This window comes from Rattus rattus, chromosome 2 (assembly GCF_011064425.1).
Source record: "Rattus rattus isolate New Zealand chromosome 2, Rrattus_CSIRO_v1, whole genome shotgun sequence".
Lineage (NCBI taxonomy): Eukaryota > Metazoa > Chordata > Mammalia > Rodentia > Muridae > Rattus > Rattus rattus.
Genome location: NC_046155.1, coordinates 119,199,155 through 119,218,913, shown reverse-complemented (window position 1 = coordinate 119,218,913; position 19,759 = coordinate 119,199,155). Strand labels below are relative to the sequence as shown.

The 19,759-nt window shown below is 45.6% G+C and overlaps 1 protein-coding gene across 2 annotated transcripts in view; it reads left to right on the top strand.

Annotated features, from left to right (window-relative positions):
- Positions 1-16,564, top strand: part of Znf592 (zinc finger protein 592) — a 48,583-nt gene extending 32,019 nt beyond the window's left edge. The window contains exons 4-10 of one of the 2 annotated variants that reach the window (XM_032893328.1): positions 3,112-3,290; positions 8,991-9,167; positions 9,449-9,608; positions 9,709-9,996; positions 10,219-10,331; positions 10,786-10,921; positions 12,746-16,564. In XM_032893328.1, the coding sequence (XP_032749219.1) occupies positions 3,112-3,290; positions 8,991-9,167; positions 9,449-9,608; positions 9,709-9,996; positions 10,219-10,331; positions 10,786-10,921; positions 12,746-13,267 (1,575 nt within the window). In that variant the 3' untranslated portion in view covers positions 13,268-16,564. The remainder of the gene's footprint in view (positions 1-3,111; positions 3,291-8,990; positions 9,168-9,448; positions 9,609-9,708; positions 9,997-10,218; positions 10,332-10,785; positions 10,922-12,745) is intronic. The other variant, XM_032893329.1, reaches the window with a different exon arrangement.
- The last annotated feature ends 3,195 nt before the right edge of the window (positions 16,565-19,759 follow it).

The following is a 19,759-nucleotide window of genomic DNA, read 5'->3' as shown; positions in this document are numbered from 1 at the left end:
TTGGGGCTGGAGGCAGGAGGGCTATGTAGTAAGACTTCATCTTTAAAAACAGAAAGGCCTTCAGACTGGGGGTGTGTTTGTGTGTGTGTGTGTGTGTGTGTGTGTGTGTGTGTGTGTGTGTGTGTGTGTGTGAGAGAGAGAGAGAGAGAGAGAGAGAGAGAGAGAGAGAGAGAGAGAGAGATCTGTGTATCAGATTACAAAGAGCTTATAATTTCTTATTTTCTTGAGACAGGGTCTTCTTGGTTTAGAAGCTCACTGTTTGGCTTAGGTTGACTGGCCAGCAAACTTCCAGCATCTGCTCATTTCTACACTGGGGTTCCATTCATGCACAGCCATGCACAGCATTTTTACATAGGTGCTGAGGTGTCTGTCTAACTCAGGTCCTTCCTTAATGCTTGCGTAGCAAGTGCCCTTACCCAGTGAGCCATCTCCAGGGCTCCTTTCGTGACTTGGCTAAATACTCCTTTACTTGGTTCCGAGTCAGGGTGTATTAGTTTGTTCTTCATTTCATAACGAAGACTAATCAGCGATTAGAGTGGTGGCTCAGTTGCTGTTCTTGTAGAACACCCCGGTTTGATATGGCATCTACATGGTGGCTCACACACACCCATAACTTCGATTTCAGGGGATCTGACCTCCTCCTCTGACCTCCAGAAGCACCAGACATGCACATGCTACACATATATATACATATACACACAGGCAAAACACTCACATATATAAAAATAAATAGTTGGGTTTTTTGTTGTTGGTTTTTTGATTTGATTTGTTTTGTTTTTCTTAAAAAAGGAGACACGTAGTGGTGCATGTGTTTAATCCTAGCACTTGAGAAGCAGAGACAGTCTAGTCTGGTCTACCAGGGCTGGGCCCTTCCATGCCAATCATTAATAAGAAAATGCCCTGTAGTCTTGCCTACAGGCAATCTGATAGCAATCTGATGGAGGTATTTGATCAATTGAGTTTCTTCCCAGACAAGTCTAGCTTGTATCAGGTTGACAGAAGAACAGCGAGAAGGATACAGAACTTGCCCAAGAGGAAGTGTCTTAGATTGGGTTTTATTGCTGTGAAGAGATACCATAACCACAGCTACTCAGAAGAAAAGCATTTAACTGTACAGTTAGACTGGCTTACAGTCAGCCGCTTAATCCACTATCATCATGGGGGAAGCGTGACATGAGGAAGGCTGACATGGTGCTGGAGACATAGCTGAGGGCTGCATCTGGACCTGCAGCTAGCAGGAAGAGAGAGCCATTGGAACTGCTTTGGGCTTTTGAAACCGTAAAGCTCCTACCCCTACCCCCGTGACACACTTTCTCTATTAAGACCACATCTACTTCAACAAGGCCACACATCCTAATCCCGCTCAAGTAGGGCTTCTGCCTGAGGACCAAACATTCAAATCTATGACCCGTTGGCCATTCTCGTTCACACCATCAGTCACTTCTGCTTCTTACCTTTACCTTCTCTGTCCCATTCTTCTTGTAATGAGTCGAGTGGAGCATAGTCAGCACCCTCTCCTAGGGGCTTCCATGTTCTTGTTTATCCTAGCGTGCTTGAGTTGGGCTAGGACTGTTTTTTCTGAATTTGGTCTTTGAAGTTCTTTGGCCATGGAGGTCTGGTGCCTGGGTCTATGACATTTTCCACATTGCTTTTTACCCAAATTCTAAAGTTGTTTGTAGGTAGAATTGGCATAGGATCAGGGCTGGCACACATCTTCCTTGTGTCACTCTGTCCTTGAGGGAGCTACAGAAAAGCACAACCAGACATAATGGGACAGACCACTCTGGAGGCTGTTGGGCTTCTCTCAGCCCAGTTTGAATCATTCACAGTATCTCCTGTTGCTAAATGTGCTTTGTAGGGAAGGAGACGAGATCAGGAATTAGCCTTGATGGCCACTGGGCTTGGGTTTCCATGACAATACCAGTGTCTAGCCACATAGCCAGAGCAAAGGGTGTTGAAATAGATAGGGTGCAGCTCCCCACCACAGCAGGAACAGCATGCTTGGATTTCTGTCTTCCTCCTGGAAGTCTGCACCTATAGCAAAACTGCCTTCCCCTGCACTGACTGGTATAGGTGGGGTGGGTGTTGTTCATCCTTTCCTTTGCATTTTAAGCCATTTAATTGGGGTAGAATGTCAGCAAAGAGGTCTATATCATCATCATCATCATCATCATCTCCCTCCTCTTCCTTGATTTTTTGTGACAGGGCCTCTGTACATAACTCTGTGAAATTCACAGACCAGACTGGCCTTGAACTCAGATTCCACCTTCTCTCTGCCTCCCAAGTGCTAGGATTTAAGGCCTTTACAAGGTAGAGTGTACCTTCTTGTTCTTAAACTTTTATTTAACTATGCTGTCATCACACCTCATAAAATTAATGACACTCGTTAATCTTACCCAATACAAATCTATATTCAAGCTTTCCTAATTGTATTAGAAAGTCTTACAGTGTGTCTCTTATTTTTATTATGTTGAAGCAATGTCTCATACAGCCCTGGCTAGCCTCTAATTCACTTTGTAGCCAAGGCTGGCCTTGAATTCCTGATCTTCTTGCTTCTACTGCCCAAGTGCTAGGAATTCAGGTATACCCACCCCACTATGTCTAGCTTTTTAACAAACACACATCTGGGTTTCTCTAAGTTACACTGGCTGGCCTCAAACTCGTGACCCTCCTGCCAAGCACTAAGGTCAGAGAAATGTGTCACCATGTTTGCCTTATTTTTTTGCTAGCTTGCTTGTTTAACTTTTGTTTGTTTGTGTTTCTAGTGCAGTGCTTCTAGTGTAGAACCTCAAGCATGCAAGGCAAGCTCTCAGCCTCTGAGCTATGCCTCTGGCTTAAGCCTGAACTGTATCCTACTCAGGGCTATTTACACAAATCACATCCTGCATTGCTCCTCTTTCTTCCCTTTTCCCATGCTATTGTTTGGTCTTGTTGAAACAGGGTATCACTCAGTGTGTAACCAAGACTGTCCTGGAATTTGTGGCAATCCTTCTGCCTCAACCTCCCAGGTTCTGGGACCCTACACGTCAACTACCTGACTGTAACAGTCTATGACCGTATGCTTCCCACTCCCCCACCCGTGTCATTTGCTTTCTTGGTGTTCTTTCCTAGACTTGCCAGGTATGCCAGATGCTGCTGCCCAACCAATGTAGTTTCTGTGCACACCAGCGGATCCATGCACACAAGTCCCCCTACTGCTGCCCGGAGTGTGGTGTCCTCTGTCGCTCTGCTTACTTCCAGACTCATGTAAAGGAGAATTGCCTGCACTATGCCCGAAAAGTGGGCTACAGGTGGGTGCTACCTGGCTTACTGTCCTGGTATTGCCCAATGGCAGGTCCTTTTACTAGGCTGAAACTTGTTTTATACTGAGAACCCAATGTGTGTGTTGGGGTTGGGGGGTTGCTGGTGAGGTGGCTCAGTGTTACCCACCGATGAGCCTGTTGACCTGAGTTCGATACACATTACCCACATGCTATAAGGAGAGAAACAACTCCTGTGGATGGTTTCTCTGACTTGTACTCCCAAATCATAGCACATGCACTAACGTATATATACAAATATACACAATCAATCAATCAATAAATGCCATTAATTTTTCTTTTAAAAGAATCCTGTAGGGCAATGGGAAGATGGGTTACTGGATAGATCATTTGTCACACAGCTGTGAGGACTTAAGTTCAAACTCCAAGACCGCTGTAAAATTGGGCATAGCATGTGTTTGTAATTCCAATGCTTTTGTGATGAGATTGGTGGGGATAGGAGAAGCTTGCAGCAAGATAGTTTGGTATACAGAACAATGAACCACAAAGAAACCCTATATCAAGGTAGAAAGCAAAGACTGACACCCATGTTCCTTTCCAATCGCTACACTTACACTTTTACATGATCACACCATGACACATGCACACTTTCATACTGACAGACAAATGCACGCGTATACACTACACACACACACACACCTCAATAGGACAAGCATGTTGGCTAGTAGGCATAAGATGTAGTTGAGTTAGTAGAGTGCTTGCCTAGCATGCTTAGATGCCCTAGATTTGATTCCTAACACCATAATAGGAAGTAGAGATAGGACGATCAAGAGTTCAAGGCCAGCCTGGGCTACCAGAGACCTTGCCTCAAAAAACATGTGAAAGCAGTGCTGGCTGGCAGGTGGATAGACATTTCTGTTTTATAGAGGAAAGGAAGGCACAAGCGAGAAAATTAGTTTTTTAGAAGTTAAATACTATAGCCGGGCATGTTGGCCTATGCCTTTCATCCTCCAGAGCTCAAGGCAGAAGTACTTGGATCTCTGAGTTCAAGGCCAGCCTGGTCCACAAAAATGAGCTCCAGGATAGCCAAGATTATACAGAGAAACCCTGTTTCAAAAAACCAAAGGAGAAAGAAGTTAAATATTAGACCAAGAGTGGTGGCACATTCTTGTAATCCTGGAATTTGTAAGGTAGGATCAGGTGCTGTGGTCATCTTTGGGTACTTAGCAAATTCAAGGGTAGCCCATACCACAGGAGACCTTTTCTTAAAATTCAAAACATGGCTGGGTAGATGGCTTGAGGACTGGCTTTAGAACCCAGAACCCATACAAAAGCCGTGCAGGCTTGGCAGTCACATGTAACTTCAGCATAAGAAGCAGTGACAGTGGATGATCCCCAGGGCAAACATCCTAGCAAGAGTAGTGGAATCGGCATGCTCTGGGTTCAGCGAGTAAAGTGAAGAGTGTTAGAGGAGGATCCCCAATATCAGTCTCAGCTCCCTATATACGTTCAGCTGGACATATGTATGTATCCACACACCTAAGTGTGTACACACGCTACCTACATCTGAAAGGAATACATTTACAAAACCCCAAAACACAAAAATACAATTAAATACCAGAGTAAAGAACCTTGAAGGGGAAGAAAATATTTAGTCATTTTGTTTATATTTAGTCACTTGTCAATTTATGTAACTTCCTCATTGTCTTTTTTGTTTGTTTTTTCTTTTTGCCTTTCTTATTCTGTAGGCCTGACTGACCTAAAATTGCATTCCTCTTTCCTTTGCTCCCTTTGCTCCCTGAGTATGTGTACACATGAACATATGTTCACATGCATACACACACACACACACACACACACACACACACACACACACACACACACAAACTATAACTCAGAGTAGAATGGTCAGGAGAATTTCTGAAACAAGATTGTCCTAGTTACTGTTGTATTGCTGAGATGAAACACCATGACCAGGTTAACTTGCAGAAGAAATATTTAATTGAAGGTTTGCTCACAGTTTCAGAGGGTGAGTCATCATGGCAGGGATCGAGGCGGCAGGCAGGCAGGCAGGCAGACATAGCACTACAACAATAGCTGAGAGCTCACGTCTTGTTCTGCAAATTACAGGCAGAGAGAGGGACTGGCCTGCCTTAGGCTTTTAAAACCTCAAAGCCCACCCCTGGTGACACATCTAACAAGGCCAGACCTATTCCAACAAGGTCACACCACCTAACCCTTCTCAAACAGTTCTACTAAGTGGGGACTAAACATTCAACGGTGAGCTTGTAGCCAGTCTCACTCAAACCTCCACAGGGATCTTAGGAGGTTTTCAAGCAGAAGGATAAGGGAGAGAGAGTACATATGGCAGAGTAGAGACAGGGAGATAGCAAACACAAAAGGAATGGCCAGGGGGATAGCCAGTGTATGGAAAAGGCATGTGAATATGACCTGGGGAACTGGCAGGGTCAGGCCAGGCCACACCTTATGTTCCTTGACAAACTTGTGGACTTTAGTCAAGGCAGTGAAGAGTTACAGAAAGGCTTGCAACAAGAGTATAATGTGATTCATCAGTATTTTGGATTAAAAATAGTAATGATTTATTTATTTGTGAGGGAGAGTGCATGCCAGTGTGCCTGTAGAGAACAACGTGCAGGAATCAGTTCTGCCATGTGGGCCTTGGGAACTGAATCCTGGCCCTCTCTATGAGATGGCTCAGCAGGTAAGGGTGTATACTGCTCTCGCAGAGGATCCAAGATTGGGTCCTAGAGTTCACATTGGACAACTACCACCTATAACTTTAGCTTCTGGAGATCCAACTCCCTCTCCTAACCTCTATGGACATTGAACTTATATGAACAAACCCATACACAACATATACATATACACATAATTAAAAGTAAAACCCTTGGCCTGCAGAGATGGCTCAGCAGTTAAGAGCACTGGCTGCTCTTCCAGAGGTACTGAGTTCAATTCCCAGCAACCACATGGTGGCTCACAACCATCTATAATGGGATCTGATGCCCTCTTCTGGTGTGTCTGTAGACAGCTACAGTGTATTCATATACATTAAATAAATTATTTAAAAATAGATACAATCCTTGCTGGTTGGTAGTGGCACATACCTTTAATCCCACCACTCAAGAGCCAGAGACAGGTGGATCTCTGTGAGTTCCAGGCCAGCCTGGTCTACAGAGTGAATCCCAGGACAGCCAGGACTACCCTGTCTCAAAAAACAAACAAGTGAATGAACAACAAAGAAGTCCTTTTTTTAAAGCAAACTAAAATAAAAGCTCCCAGAACCTTTTAAATGTTGACTTAAGTTTATACAGCCAATTCTAAGATCAAATCCCATCTAATAGCAATTCATTCAATACTAAAATATTTAGGGAGATGTCTTTTATTTTTTCTTCATCTTGGGCTTTTGCTGTTGTTTTGAGACAGGGTCTTGTTATATGGCTCTGACTGGCCTGGAACTTGCTATGTAGACCAGGCTAGCCTTGAACTAAAAAAGATCTTCCTGTGTCTGAGTCTGCCTGGCCCTCTCCTCCCCCTCCCAAGTGCTGGGACTAAAGGTGTGTGCAACCATGCTCAGCACCAAGACACTTTATTTTAATCTTTTCTCCCTTAAATTCTAGAGATTGAACCCAAGGCTTCAAGTGCTAGTCAAGGGTACTCTGTTACAGAGATGCTTCTCGGTCTCTGTCTTTGAATTGTCAGTTCTGCACTCTTTTTCCTTAGGTTTCTGAATGCTGCACACCTGGCTTTGTCCTCTTTTTTAGTGAGCACACAGGAGTAAATGCAAATGCCAAATCCTAACTCTCTGCTTACCTCTCTGCAGCCCTGACAGATTGTTTTCCAAAGCTACTGTACCGTTTAAATCCCTACACGCAGAGTGTGAAGTCTTTGCCAACATTCGTTACTAAGTTTCTTGCTGGATACAGATTTGCAGATATTTCTTCCCATTCTTTTGGTACAAATGCTATTTTTTTTTAAGGACAATGCTAAAATTCTTATATATTGTATATATGTATCATATAATTACATTTTATATAATGTTCATATGTTTTAAAAAATTGAAATTTTTTTGGATAATTTCATATGTGTATATGTGTGTTTTAATTAATCCTTTCTTTCTTCCCATTTCTCCTTTTTTCTTTTCTTTTTTTCTGGAACTCACTCTGTAGACCAGGCTAGCCTCAAACTCAGAGATCCTTCTGCCTCTGCCTAAGTGTTGGGATCAACGATATAGGCCGTCACTCCCTGGCCTTTTCTCCTATATCTGTCAGTTTCTACACACCATCCTTCCAAGTCTCCCAGATTCACATGACTTGGTTTCATCCCATGACCTATTTAGTTTAACCAGGGTTGTCTGTATAAGCGTTGGGATGGAATTTATTATTTTAAAAATTTATTTATTGTGGGAGTTTGTCTGCATGTATGTTTCTGAACTGTGTGTATGCCTGGTATCCACAGAGACCAGAGGAAGGTGTCAGATCCCCTGGAACTAGAGTTATAGATGGTTGTTAGCCATCATGTAGGTGCTGGGGATCAAACCCTGTCCTCTGGAAAAGCAGCCAGTGCTCTTAAGGGCTGAATCATCTCTCTAGACATATTTTAACCTTTCTGTCCCCTCTTCCAAAAATGTTTTAGAATTTTAAAACATTTTTAAAAAATGACCTTTTAAAAAAAATGTTGAAATGTGGTTTATGATGTTATAAGAAAGCAAGATTACATTATTTAAACAATTTATTATTTTCTTATTGTTGATAATAGAAATAGTTAAATAATATACACTTATTTCTTTTAAAAATTTACACTTTCACAACATATAATTATAAAACTGTCTCTTTTCATTTTTAAAATGTGGCTATAGAATGGAAATACTATTCTATGCCAGAAGTTGATTTTACTTTGTGTATATGTGCTTGCATGCATGGTATATGTGTGTAGAGGCCTGTGTACAACTTTTGGAAGTTGGTAGTTTCCTGACACTTGGGTTCTGAGAGTCGAACTCAGGTCAAGAGTTGGCAGTAGAAACCTAGACCTCCTGAGTCCTCTTGCTGGCATTGAACTGAATTTGTAATATTTCATTAATTTAAAATTTAACAGCTTTCACACCTAGAGCTGCACAGAGAAACCCTGCCTCAAAGACACATACATACATACATACATACATACATACATACATACATACATACCCAGCCACACTGAGTTGCAGCCACAGAGCAGCCCTTGCTCCCAGCAGTCCCCAGCACAGTGCTCTTGAGAGCATTTCCTGGTCTCAGTGCTGACTATTTGAATACAGCGGTCACTGCAGTGGTGTCATGCCCCTGTTGCACTGGTTAGGGACCCATCCCTAATTTCTCAGTGGTAGCACATGGGAAGGGAAAGGATTTCTACAAATTCCCTTTGAACTTCTCCTTGTCCTTCTGTGTTGTCATTCTTCCAGTGGGTAACATTCTCCTTCCTCTCTGTTCCTGTCAGCTTCTCTCAGGAGGCTCAGAGCTTTGGTTTATACGATGGCCAATCTGGGGAGGGTTAAGGGTTATCCTTCCTTCTCTACCAGGTGTGACCTTGGGTTCAAGGAGTCTTGTGCATTCTCTTTGTACAGATAGTAACAAGCACAATATTAGGATGTATGTGCAGAGATTGCAGCCTATGGGCTGGAATGAGGGAGGAGAGCCCTGAGGTGCCCAAGTCTAACACACCCCTACCTTTGTTGTCCAGGTGCATCCACTGTGGTGTCATCCACCTGACTTTGGCCTTGCTGAAAAGCCACATCCAGGAGCGACACTGCCAGGTTTTCCACAAATGTGCATTCTGCCCCATGGCCTTCAAGACTGCCAGTAGTACGATGGACCACAGTACCACCCAGCACCCCACCCAGCCCCACAAACCCTCCCAGTGAGTGCAGCTGCAGGACTAGTCCTGTGGGGCAGAGAGGGTGGCTTGGATGCTCTAAGGGTGGTACAAGGAGGGGCTGGGGAGCTGATGCTGTGGAGATGTGGAGAGATCTATGGAGTCTCCTGAGGACATCCCAAGGCAGGAAAGATGAACACTGGCTCAGGCTAGTAGATCCTCAAACTTCACTCTGGTTCAGAGAGAGCGCAGTCAGGGGAGAGGGGCTGTTTGATTCTTCCAGCAGAGCCCTGGTTACCTCACACCTCCGGGGCTTGTCTTGTCAGGCTAATTTATAAGTGCTCCTGTGAAATGATCTTCAATAAGAAGAGGCACATTCAACAACATTTTTACCAGAATGTCAGCAAGACACAGGCGGCGGTCTTCAAGTGCCCTGAGTGCCCACTCCTGTTTCTGCAGAAGCCAGAATTAATGCAGCATGTCAAGGTGAGGTACCTTGGGAAGAAGTGATGTGCTTCGGGCCAGGGGTGTGACTCAGTGCGTCTTTTTCCCTTGCCTAGTCAGTAATCCCTCTCCCAATCCCCAGAATACCCACGGTGTTCCCCGGAATGTGGAGGAACTGTCAAGCCTCCAGTCTTCAACAGACACATCTTCTAACCGCCCTGGTTCTCGAGCTCCCACTGAGCCCCCAGCTACAAATGTAGCCACTAGAGGCAGCTCCCTGACTGCTGGCCGTTGGGGCCGGCCGGACGCTCACCGCAGGGCTGAAGCAAGGCCCCGGATGAGGAACACTGGTTGGACCTGCCAGGAGTGCCAGGAGTGGGTTCCGGATCGAGAGAGCTATGTATCCCACATGAAAAAGAGCCATGGTCGGGTGAGTACAACTGCATGTGCCACCCTGCAGCCCTGGGATTCTTGGACTTTGTCCTGTGAGTCTAGGATGCCCTTATGTGGCTAATCTCTCAGGTTCCTGGTGCTTTGGGCAGGCTGGGTACCATAGATCTGACGGTCTTGAGGGTGTTCTATCTATCTGATCACATCGTCTAAAACGAACTTAGGATTCTGATGCTTTGGGACTTGTTTTCTCTTCCCATAGACACTGAGGCGGTACCCATGCCGGCAGTGTGAACAGTCCTTCCACAACCCTAGCAGCCTGCGCAAACACATTCGCAACAACCATGACACAGTAAAGAAGGTCTACACTTGTGGGTGAGTCTGGAAGGGGGAGGAGAAAAGCCTGAAAATCAAAAAGCTTTGCCTGTGGCGTCACTAGTGCTCTTCTGTGCCGTGAGATCAAGGTCCTAAAGCAAGAAAACACCGGCTAAGTGAGAAATCAGGCAAGCCAGGAGCCAGCTCCAGGACTGGCAGCTCACTATTCCTTTCCATTCCCAGCCCTGGACTTTCTCACTGTGGCCTAATGTCTGAGAATAGAGATGCTGATGTGACAGATGACAGTGCTCTGGCCTAGCACTGGGCCCTCTGGATTGTGTTGGGATGAGGACTTAGTGTCAAGTGTGCAAGCCTTCTTACCTGCTGGTGTCTGCTCCCTTATCCATCTGTACTGGTTTGATTAGCAGGTCTACCTGCTCACGTGGTTTTCAGTCTTGGATTTGTGAGGAACACTGGGGAACCTGTGTTCACCTCCTCAAATGTGCTCTTGCAGGTACTGCAGTGAGGATAGCCCCAGCTTTCCTCGGCCCTCCCTCCTGGAGAGCCACATCAGCCTTATGCACGGTATCAGAAACCCTGATTTGAGCCAGACGTCCAAAGTCAAACATGCAGGTGGACATTCCCCTCAGGTGAGTGTGGGATCACTGCTGTGAACTGGCTGCCTAGTGAGCCTGGGACTGGAAAGGCATTAGAAGGGCTTCAAGAGCCCAGTAGTAGTTGTGACCATGGAGCAAGCAGAGTAACACCTAATGTGGTCACTATTTTTGTATGTCCCATTAGGGCACTGAACATAAGAAGGAAACAGGAGCAAAGATCTGTGGGGAACTCCATCAGTCTTTTGCTGCTGTAACCTGACTTCTTCAAAATCCAGTGAGTCAGGCAGGCAAAGCTACCTTGTCAAGGAAGGAGTATTGCTTCCCTGTACACTAGCTGTGGCAAGAATCTGGTCTAGAACTCTCTCTCTCTCTCTGCTGGCCCCTTGTTTCCTTCCCTCATTCCTGTTGCATGCTCCTTCTCCAATTGCGGTGAGCTTCTAGAAGAGCCTGACTACCCCTGTGCTACAGATTCTCCCACATCATGGCAAAGGGCCAAGTGCTCTGAGTAGGACTCAGTAGGTCTGAGAGCTACCACGAGGCCATGGGCTGTCTTGAAGCTTTTTTGGCTATTCAGAGAATGGTGCTAGTAGCAGAAGCCTTTACACACAGGATAGGTAGAATATCAATTTTTTTTTTTTTTTTTTTTGGTCAGCACCAATACATGAGAACATACAATTTCCCTTCCTTCAAATGCTGTGTGTGCCCTTCCACACAGCAGTTCTGTTCTAGACTTTTGACTAGAGAGCTTTGGGCCTTAGGCATTGTGGAGTGTTGAGTGACAAAGAGGAAACTTGGGTATCTGCTGGAGGACACAGCCCACAGTAGGTTAGTGCGCTGCCACTAGAAGAGAGAAGCTTCTGTGTTTGCTCACATGGGGACGTTTCAGTATATGTTATTAAGTAGGGTGAGGACGGCACACACAATGACACGCATTCAGTGTATGTTATTAAGTACAGACGTGTAGGGGAGAGGTGTGCACACATGCAGTGACATGTAGTCATTTCAAAGCTTTCTTGTATTTTTTGAACTTGCATGAGATGTTTCTTAGAAGAATTATAAAACCCAGAATTTCTAGTTTGCTCCCTTATTGGTATGATAAAGACTATGGGCAAAAACAATTTGGAGAGAAAAGACTTTACTGCAGCTTACAGTCCATCATGGAGGAAGATCAGGGTCAAAATTCAAGACAGGAACCCGAGGGCAGGAACTGAAGCAGAGACCATGGAGGAACAGTGTTTATTGGCTTGCTCTCTGTCTTGCTAAGTAAGCCTGCTTTCTTATATAGCCAAAACCACCTGTCTAGGGGTGACACGGCCAACAGTAAGCTGGGACCTACCATGCTAGGTCTAATGAAACCTATCAGTCTAAGAAAATGCCCTGTAGACTTGTCTATGGGTCAGTGCGAAGGAGGCGCGGTTCCCTCTACCCAGATGACCCTGGCTGTGCGAGGCCGACAAACACTAAGCACAGAGGTGATCCGTCCTGGGATGAGCAGACCTGAGACATGGGCTGGGCAGGACCTTCCTGTTAGGTCGTGTACAACAGTAAAGATAAAGGACCGGGGCTGGAGAGATGCCTCAGCAGTTAAGAACTCTTTTGTAACTGTGGCAGAGGACCCCAATTAGATTCCCAGCAGCCATGTGGGAATCAGAACTACCCATAAATGCAGCTCCAGAGAATCCAGTACCCTCTTCTGGCATTCTCAGGTACCAAACATGCACATGTACATACACACAGGAAGGAAAGTGAAGAAAAGATGACTCCCCAAACGTTGCCCTCCACCTGAGTTCCATGGCACTTGATGAGCAGAAGGTGCAGGTGAGCTTGGCCTCATCTCTGCTCATGCTTGTCTTTCAGGTGAACCATCTGAAAAGACCTGTCAGCAGAATGGCAGATGCTCCAGGCACGAGCAATGGCGCGACTGCTTCCTCCACCAAGAGGCACAAGCCCCTGTTTCAGTGTGCAAGGTGCACCTTCTCCACAGACTCGGAGCTGGAGTTCCAGAGCCACATACCTCAGCACCAGGTGGACAGCTCCACAGCCCAGTGTCCCCTCTGTGGCCTGTGCTACACATCTGCCCGCTCCCTCAGCCGCCACCTGTTCATAGTCCACAAAGTGAGGGGCCAAGAAGAGGGTGGGGAAGAAATTGTGCAGGTGAAGGTGGAAGCCACAGACCCAGAGGCATGCTCTGGAGAGGAGGTGGCTGTGAAGACTGGAGAGAATGGACTGGAAGAATGTGCCAGTGAGCCTTTGGTGGCTGACATAGAGCCAAGGAGGTCACTAGGCCTGGCTGTGGATGAAGACAGTGCCCAAGACCCTCAGAATCAACCACAGGCCTCTCAGGACCAGAACAGCCATGCACTATCTCCTCAGGTGTGACCAGAGGCTCCGGAGCCATCAGGCAGGCTGTGGCACCCTGCACCTGCTGTGCAGACTGTGGGAAATAAAGGCTCTACCCAGTGTTTGTGTGGCCACTGTGCTCTGGAGCAGTGTCTGTTCTGAGCTGTGGGTTCTGGATGTCCCCAGCCCCAGAAAATGTGGGGCCACCGAGAATTCCTCACAGCTCTGAATTTGCTTCTGTTATTTATGGCTTAATGCTGCTTCTTGATACCCCAATTCTCATCCATGTCCTTCCAGCCCAGGCTACTTAGGTAGTGCAGCCCCAATGCTGTCAACTCAGCTTGCAACCCCTCAGTAGCTGTGCTCTGGGCTCCCTACCTGCTGTGTTCATCTGGAGACACCTCAGAGCTCTCCTTCTTGCCTTCAGAGCCCAAGAAGGAAGGGAATGAAGGGTGCTGGCCATTCCTCTGGGAACTCTGCCCAGCCTGGCTTGGTGAGGTCCCTTGCTCACCCTTTCCCTCCTGTCTTCTTTTTCTGATTCTTCCCCCCAGAAACATCCTGAGGACTTCACCTGTCACTCTGATCATGTCTCTGTGGGTGGGAGAAATGGCAGTACACTCCTGTTTGGACCTGAGAGAAGCACGAAATATGGCCAAGGCAGACAGGTGCCAAGAGCCAGATCCTCTTTGGGGCTGTGGTGGGTCTTCCTTCTGCTGCTGTCCTACAGTCCCTGGCAGGTGGGGTGTGGGGCACACAGACATTGGGGTATTTGTATTTTTGTTCCTGTGCCATTAGATGCTGCTGCCTCAGGCAGGCCAGCCCCTCCTCCTCTCGGCTACATCTTGTTGCTCAGAATATATTTCAATAAAAAAATCTTCTTACCATGCAGGTAGGCTCTTGTATTCCTCTTCTGGTGAGCTAGCGCTTCCCTGATCCACCTGAGACTCTTCCCAGACAGTCCTGACTACCCCATCTGAAGGAAAACAGCATTTCCTGCTGCCCATGGGAGCTCTAGGTTCTGGAGCTTTTGCTTGGAAAACCAGGAGTCCTATATATACATCTTGGTTCTCTGAAGAGTTCTAAAGGAGCAGGGTGGTGGTGGGGGTGTCAGTACTGGCCAAGAGCCACTCCAAGGTCTCTGGCCTGGCAGCATTAGCCTTAAGGTCTATTGATATTCTCTGGGCATCTTTCCATCAAAGGGTTTTCAACCCGAGAGATTCTTGGTGAGGGATGAAGAGAAGGGATTCTGTGACATTCATACAACATTCAGAGACTGCTATTGCCACAGCAAATCCAGACTTGGTAGAATTGGGATTAGATGAGATTAGGCTTGTCCAAGTACAAGGGACAAGCTGTGGGAAGGTGTTCTTGGACCCAATAGGCCTGGGTTAGGCCCTGTAGCACAGGGAAGCTTGGCTGAGTTCCTAGCTCGATCTTTCAAGGGAGGCATGAATACCAATTAGGAATCAAGTTGGATAAATATGCATGACCTTTTCACAATTGAAGACTTTTTTCCTTGCTCTAGCAAATGCCAAATTTTTCGTGAAAGGCTAATGGCAGTGGGAAAAGTTAGTGCTTGCCTCAGTTGCAGAGCGGCTCTACTGTACACACCATTTTAATGAGCATTCTTCCTGGCAAGTCCACTTCCCTGCTTCCCAGCTGGCAGTGAAGGGAAACAAGCCCTGCTGAGCAGGTCCCAAGCCAGCCACTGTCCCTCTCCCAGTTCCTTCACATACCCTGCATTCTCTTCAGATCCTTCAACCTTCACCTCATGCTAATCTCCCAGTTTTGGGAGCCTCTGCACCCCAGATCATTCTTAAGGGGCTGAAGAGAGGACTTTGAGCTGTATTTCTGCATTTCTTCCCACTCAGAAACCATGGGAGCTGCTGGAACAAAGAAGGTGGAGAAACTAAGGGTAGAACAACTGGCCTCATATCAGATGCAGCCTCTTGGAGTAGTAGAATAGGACCCGCTATGGGAAGCCTGAGCCATGAGCTGAGTTCTTGCTGCCCTCAACCAGTTCCTAGCACCCCTCATCCTCATGGGCTCCTCTCATTCAAAGCAGAATTAGGAATCCCCATCCAGCTCCTTCAAGACTTTCGTGAGGTCACGAGTGTGCAAGCACTGTAGTTTCCAGGCTACCACGTGGACAGGGGGTTCTGTGCTTGTGGACCGGGGGCACAGGGAGATGGAACACATCTCACTGGAGGTGGGGTTCAGTTAGGAATCGGCCAGTCTGCTTATCTATTATTCAGTGATGGTGAAGATCACGTCTCCAGCCCTGCTCCTGTCCAGCATCTTGTTTAACTCTTTTACTTATTCCTCACAAGGCTCTCAGCTACCCTTCTATTTTACAGAGACAAAACCAAACAACAACAACAAAAACGGTCTTAGGTTAGAACGCTGGGCTACCTGGGATGATGGTGCTGAGTCAAACCTGTGCTGCCTTAGTGACAGGGCTGCTCTGGCTGCTGCCAGCCTGTCAGCAGTGTGGAGCCACCCAAAGCCCACCCCTCTAGTTTCCAAAAAGGCAGGGTGCCCCTTAATGCCAGATCCTCCAGTGCCTTGTCACCCCAAGGAGGGCCCTGCGTTTGCACATGCGGTGTCCTTGATGTTGGCTCTCACTGGGGTTTACTTTCCATCTGAAGACCCACCATTTGGAGCATTCTCTAGAAGAGGTTACCTAACTTCTGGGACACACACGGTTCCCTCACAGTATCTCCTGATTGCTCACGACAGTTTTTTAGTGCACTATTTGTCATCTGAGGATGCTTGCTGTAACCCCTGCAGCGGATGCTCTCCTGACCAAGCTAGATGAGATTTGCTACCCTCTAGAAACTACCATCTGGATACCCTGAGGCTTGACAAATGACTAGTATTTACTCTTTAACTGCTTTGTCTCTGTAAAACTATATGCTGAATTACCGTGGACTAATTGTTATAAAGATTTTGCCTCTTATGTAAACAGTCTGGGTTTTAAAATTTTAATGGTTGTGTTGTGGCCCACCCTAGAATTTCCACATTTTGCCTTGCCCCAGGCTGAGGAACTTCTGTCCTGGATGCCATTGTACATTCAACACCAGGTAATTTAAAAAAACTTTTTTTGGTTTGGAAAAATAGATACGTAAACATTCAACCACATAAGGCATTCTACAGTACAAATGAACATACAATAAAAAGTAAAGTTCTTGGTGGAGGTCGGCTTCCAGTGCCCTTGCCAGAGTTCCTCGTTGTTATCTCTATCTTGTGTATCCTTTCAGAGCAATTCTATGCATTTATGAGTTTATAAATATGTATATTTATATATCTATTTTTAATACAAACAGTAGCATTCTATCCGTCATGTTCTGAAGCTTGCTTTTTTTCCACTTACATAGTGTTACAGAGGTTGTTCAAAACTGAAGACACTGGGTCAGTGCAACTCTTTAAGAGCTTCAGGTTTTCTCGTCCAGCGGTTATTTGCATCCAGGTGTATGGCTGAGGGCGTGAATGTGTGAATGAATACATTGGATTCAATTAGTAATATAACCAAAGAGCGCCCAGGGCTGGCCTAAACAATATTGGACCTTCTAGCTTCTGGAATATGTCCTTTATCTTCTCCAAGAACACACACACACAGACGCACACACACACAGATGCACACACATACACACAGACACACACACAGCAGCTTAAGCAGGGAGCACAGAATGCCTTGGGGCATGACTTACAAATAACATGATTTTTTTTTTCCAGGTCCCTGTTTAAAATGATTCTTTATTGTAAAATGGCAGACCACTAATAGAGAGATGTAATATTTATAAAATGTATTTATAAGCCCACATTTAGCAAGGCAGTTATCAGTTTTGCATCACCTTCCAGTCCTTTGATACATTCCTAATTGAATTTATGGTAGAATTATAATTATGGTCAAGGTGGTGAATGTCCTAGGTAGGGTTTTGGGCATACTAGACAAGTGCTCTATCACTGAGCCACCTCCCAGTCCTTTTTTTTTTTTTTTTATTAAGATAGAGTCTTGTTTTATATCCCAGGTTGGCCCTAAATCCTGCCTTAGCTTCCTGAATAATAAGATTATATATAGGCTTGTACCACCATACAGACTTTCTAATTTTCCTTGGGTGATCTCAGGAGCAGGGTAATGGAGAAAGACAATAATTAAAAATCAGAAATGCAGCCTAGGCAGTGGTGGCAGTGTTGATCCACGCCTTTAGTCCCAGCAGAGACAGGCAGCTCTTGAGGCCAGCCTGGTCTACAGCGTTAGTTCCAAGACAACCAGGGCTAGACATAGAAACCCTGTCATTAAAAACAAACAAACAAAAAACCCTCACAGAAATGCCAGTCCTCGATCCCTGTTGTTTGACAATCATTTGGTCTCAGGTCCTCTCCTCTCCTGATGAGGATGGGCTTTCTTTGTGTCTTTGGGTCTCTCAATTCTACTCCTTCCATTGATGTTTATGATCAGAGTAGAAAAGACTGTCTCAAAGACAAGAATCCTTACAGTATTCTCCTTATCCATTTACTCTATGATCTATGCAAAGATCTATGCAAAATAGAAAAGATCTTTCTCTGCAAGTACATTTATTTCTTTTTCAGTTTGTACTGGGGTTTCTGTTTTGTTTTGTTTTCTTTTCTTTTTTTTTTTTTTTTTTTTTTTTCAGAGCTGGGGACCCGAACCCAGGGCCTTGCACTTGCTAGGCAAGCGCTCTACCACTGAGCCAAATCCCCAACCCTGGGGTTTCTGTTTTTACATACTGAGTTCTTTCCTGTTACTTTTGCCTTTTGTTGAGCCTTTCCAAATCGGGCTTTCTGCCTGTTGATAGTTCTCAGGCATCTTTAATCCTTCATCTCAGCTCTTTAGGGGCCTGCATCCGGATGAATTCTTGAAGTTCATTGTATAGTGTATTGGCCTTTAAATGTGCTTTTATGACCCTGAGAAGAATGGTAGATACCTCGGTCTTTGGGAGATAGATACAGGAGGATCAGTTTCAAGCCAGCCTGGGTTGCATAGTGAGTTTGAGGCCAGCCTGGAATAACATGGGACTCTGTCTTAAAAAATAAAAATTAAAGGCTGGAGAGATGGCTCAGTGGTTAAGAGCACTGACTGCTCTTCCCGAGGTCCTGAGTTCAAATCCCAGCAACCACATGGTGGCTCACAACCATCTGAAATGAGATCTGATGCCCTCTTCTGGTGTGTCTGAAGATAGTGACAGTGTAATCATAATATATAATAAATAAATAAAATATTTTAAAAAAATAAATAAAAATAAAAATTTTAAAATATATGTGTATAAAGACAGTTTTAGTCTCTAGCACAGGCTAGCCTGGAATTCATTATGTAGTCCAAACTGGCCTTAAACTCATGAGGATCCAACTATGCCTGTAATTTTTTTTTATTATTTTCAAATTTAAATTGTGTTAGGTACAAGAATACTACAAATCAATACATATATTATTGGCTATGTGGGAACTGGGTCATAAAAACAAGAAAGTCTTTTGTGCCAATTACATCTGGGAGGAGTGAGTGCTCAAGTGACTGTAGACTTGTAATATCACTAGCCTCAAGGGTCACAGTGCTGTCACATAGATAGCCACTGTCCTCTTGTACTAGACCTAAAGTCAAGCCCGTGGGCGTGGCTGTGTGTGTGTGTGTGTGTGTGTGTGTGTAGACTGAGTCTATCTGTGCTCCTGGCTGTTGTGGAACTCACTCTGTAGGTCAGGCTGGTTTTGAACCCACAGATTCTCCAGCCTTGACTTCTAGTGCTACTGTCTAAGAAGCTCTGCTTGTGGGAATTTCACAGTTTGCTCCTAGGCTAGTACCGAAGAGGCTTTTGGATATGATCTTTACAATGCAGCCAAAGCTAGGTGTCTGTCACACACCTTAAACACAGCACCAGAGAGGCCAAGACAAGGAGATCAGGAACTCATGGTCATGCGTCTCTACACAGTGAGTGGAGGCCAGCCTGTAGTGATTCACAAAAAGAAAAAAACAAAGAAGGAAGTCAGGTATAGTGTCCCAGCAAGTGTTGTAATTCCAGTACTTGGGAGTCAGAGGCAGAAAGAGCTCTCTGAGTTTGAGCTAGCCTGGTCTACAGAGTGAGTTCTGGGCCAACTACAGCTACATAGGTAAGACTCTGTCTCAAAACCTGTGGTGAAATGATGGAAGTGAAGGAATGCTGTAGAAGACCAGGTCTGCTGGTCCAAACCAGCAGCAGGGAGGAGGGCTGCATGCTCAAGTCTCGCCTGGGCTGGAAACTCTGCTAGGTTTGGGTGTGTGGCTCAGTGGTGAGACATTTGCCTGGAGGTTCTGTGTTCAACCCCTAACACTGGGGGGTGTGGTGGTGGATCCATAATGGAGTAGGAGGCGGATGGGACAGGTGGTGGCTGGATTTGTTAGTACTGTCACTTGCGTGGGTAGAAGTGGTAGCAGTTGTTACTGAGAGGCATTCAAACATTCAGAAGGATGAGGAGATGCTTAGGAGATGAGAGCTAGGGCCATTAAAGATTGCCTTGAGAAGCTTTGGTAGCTCAAGT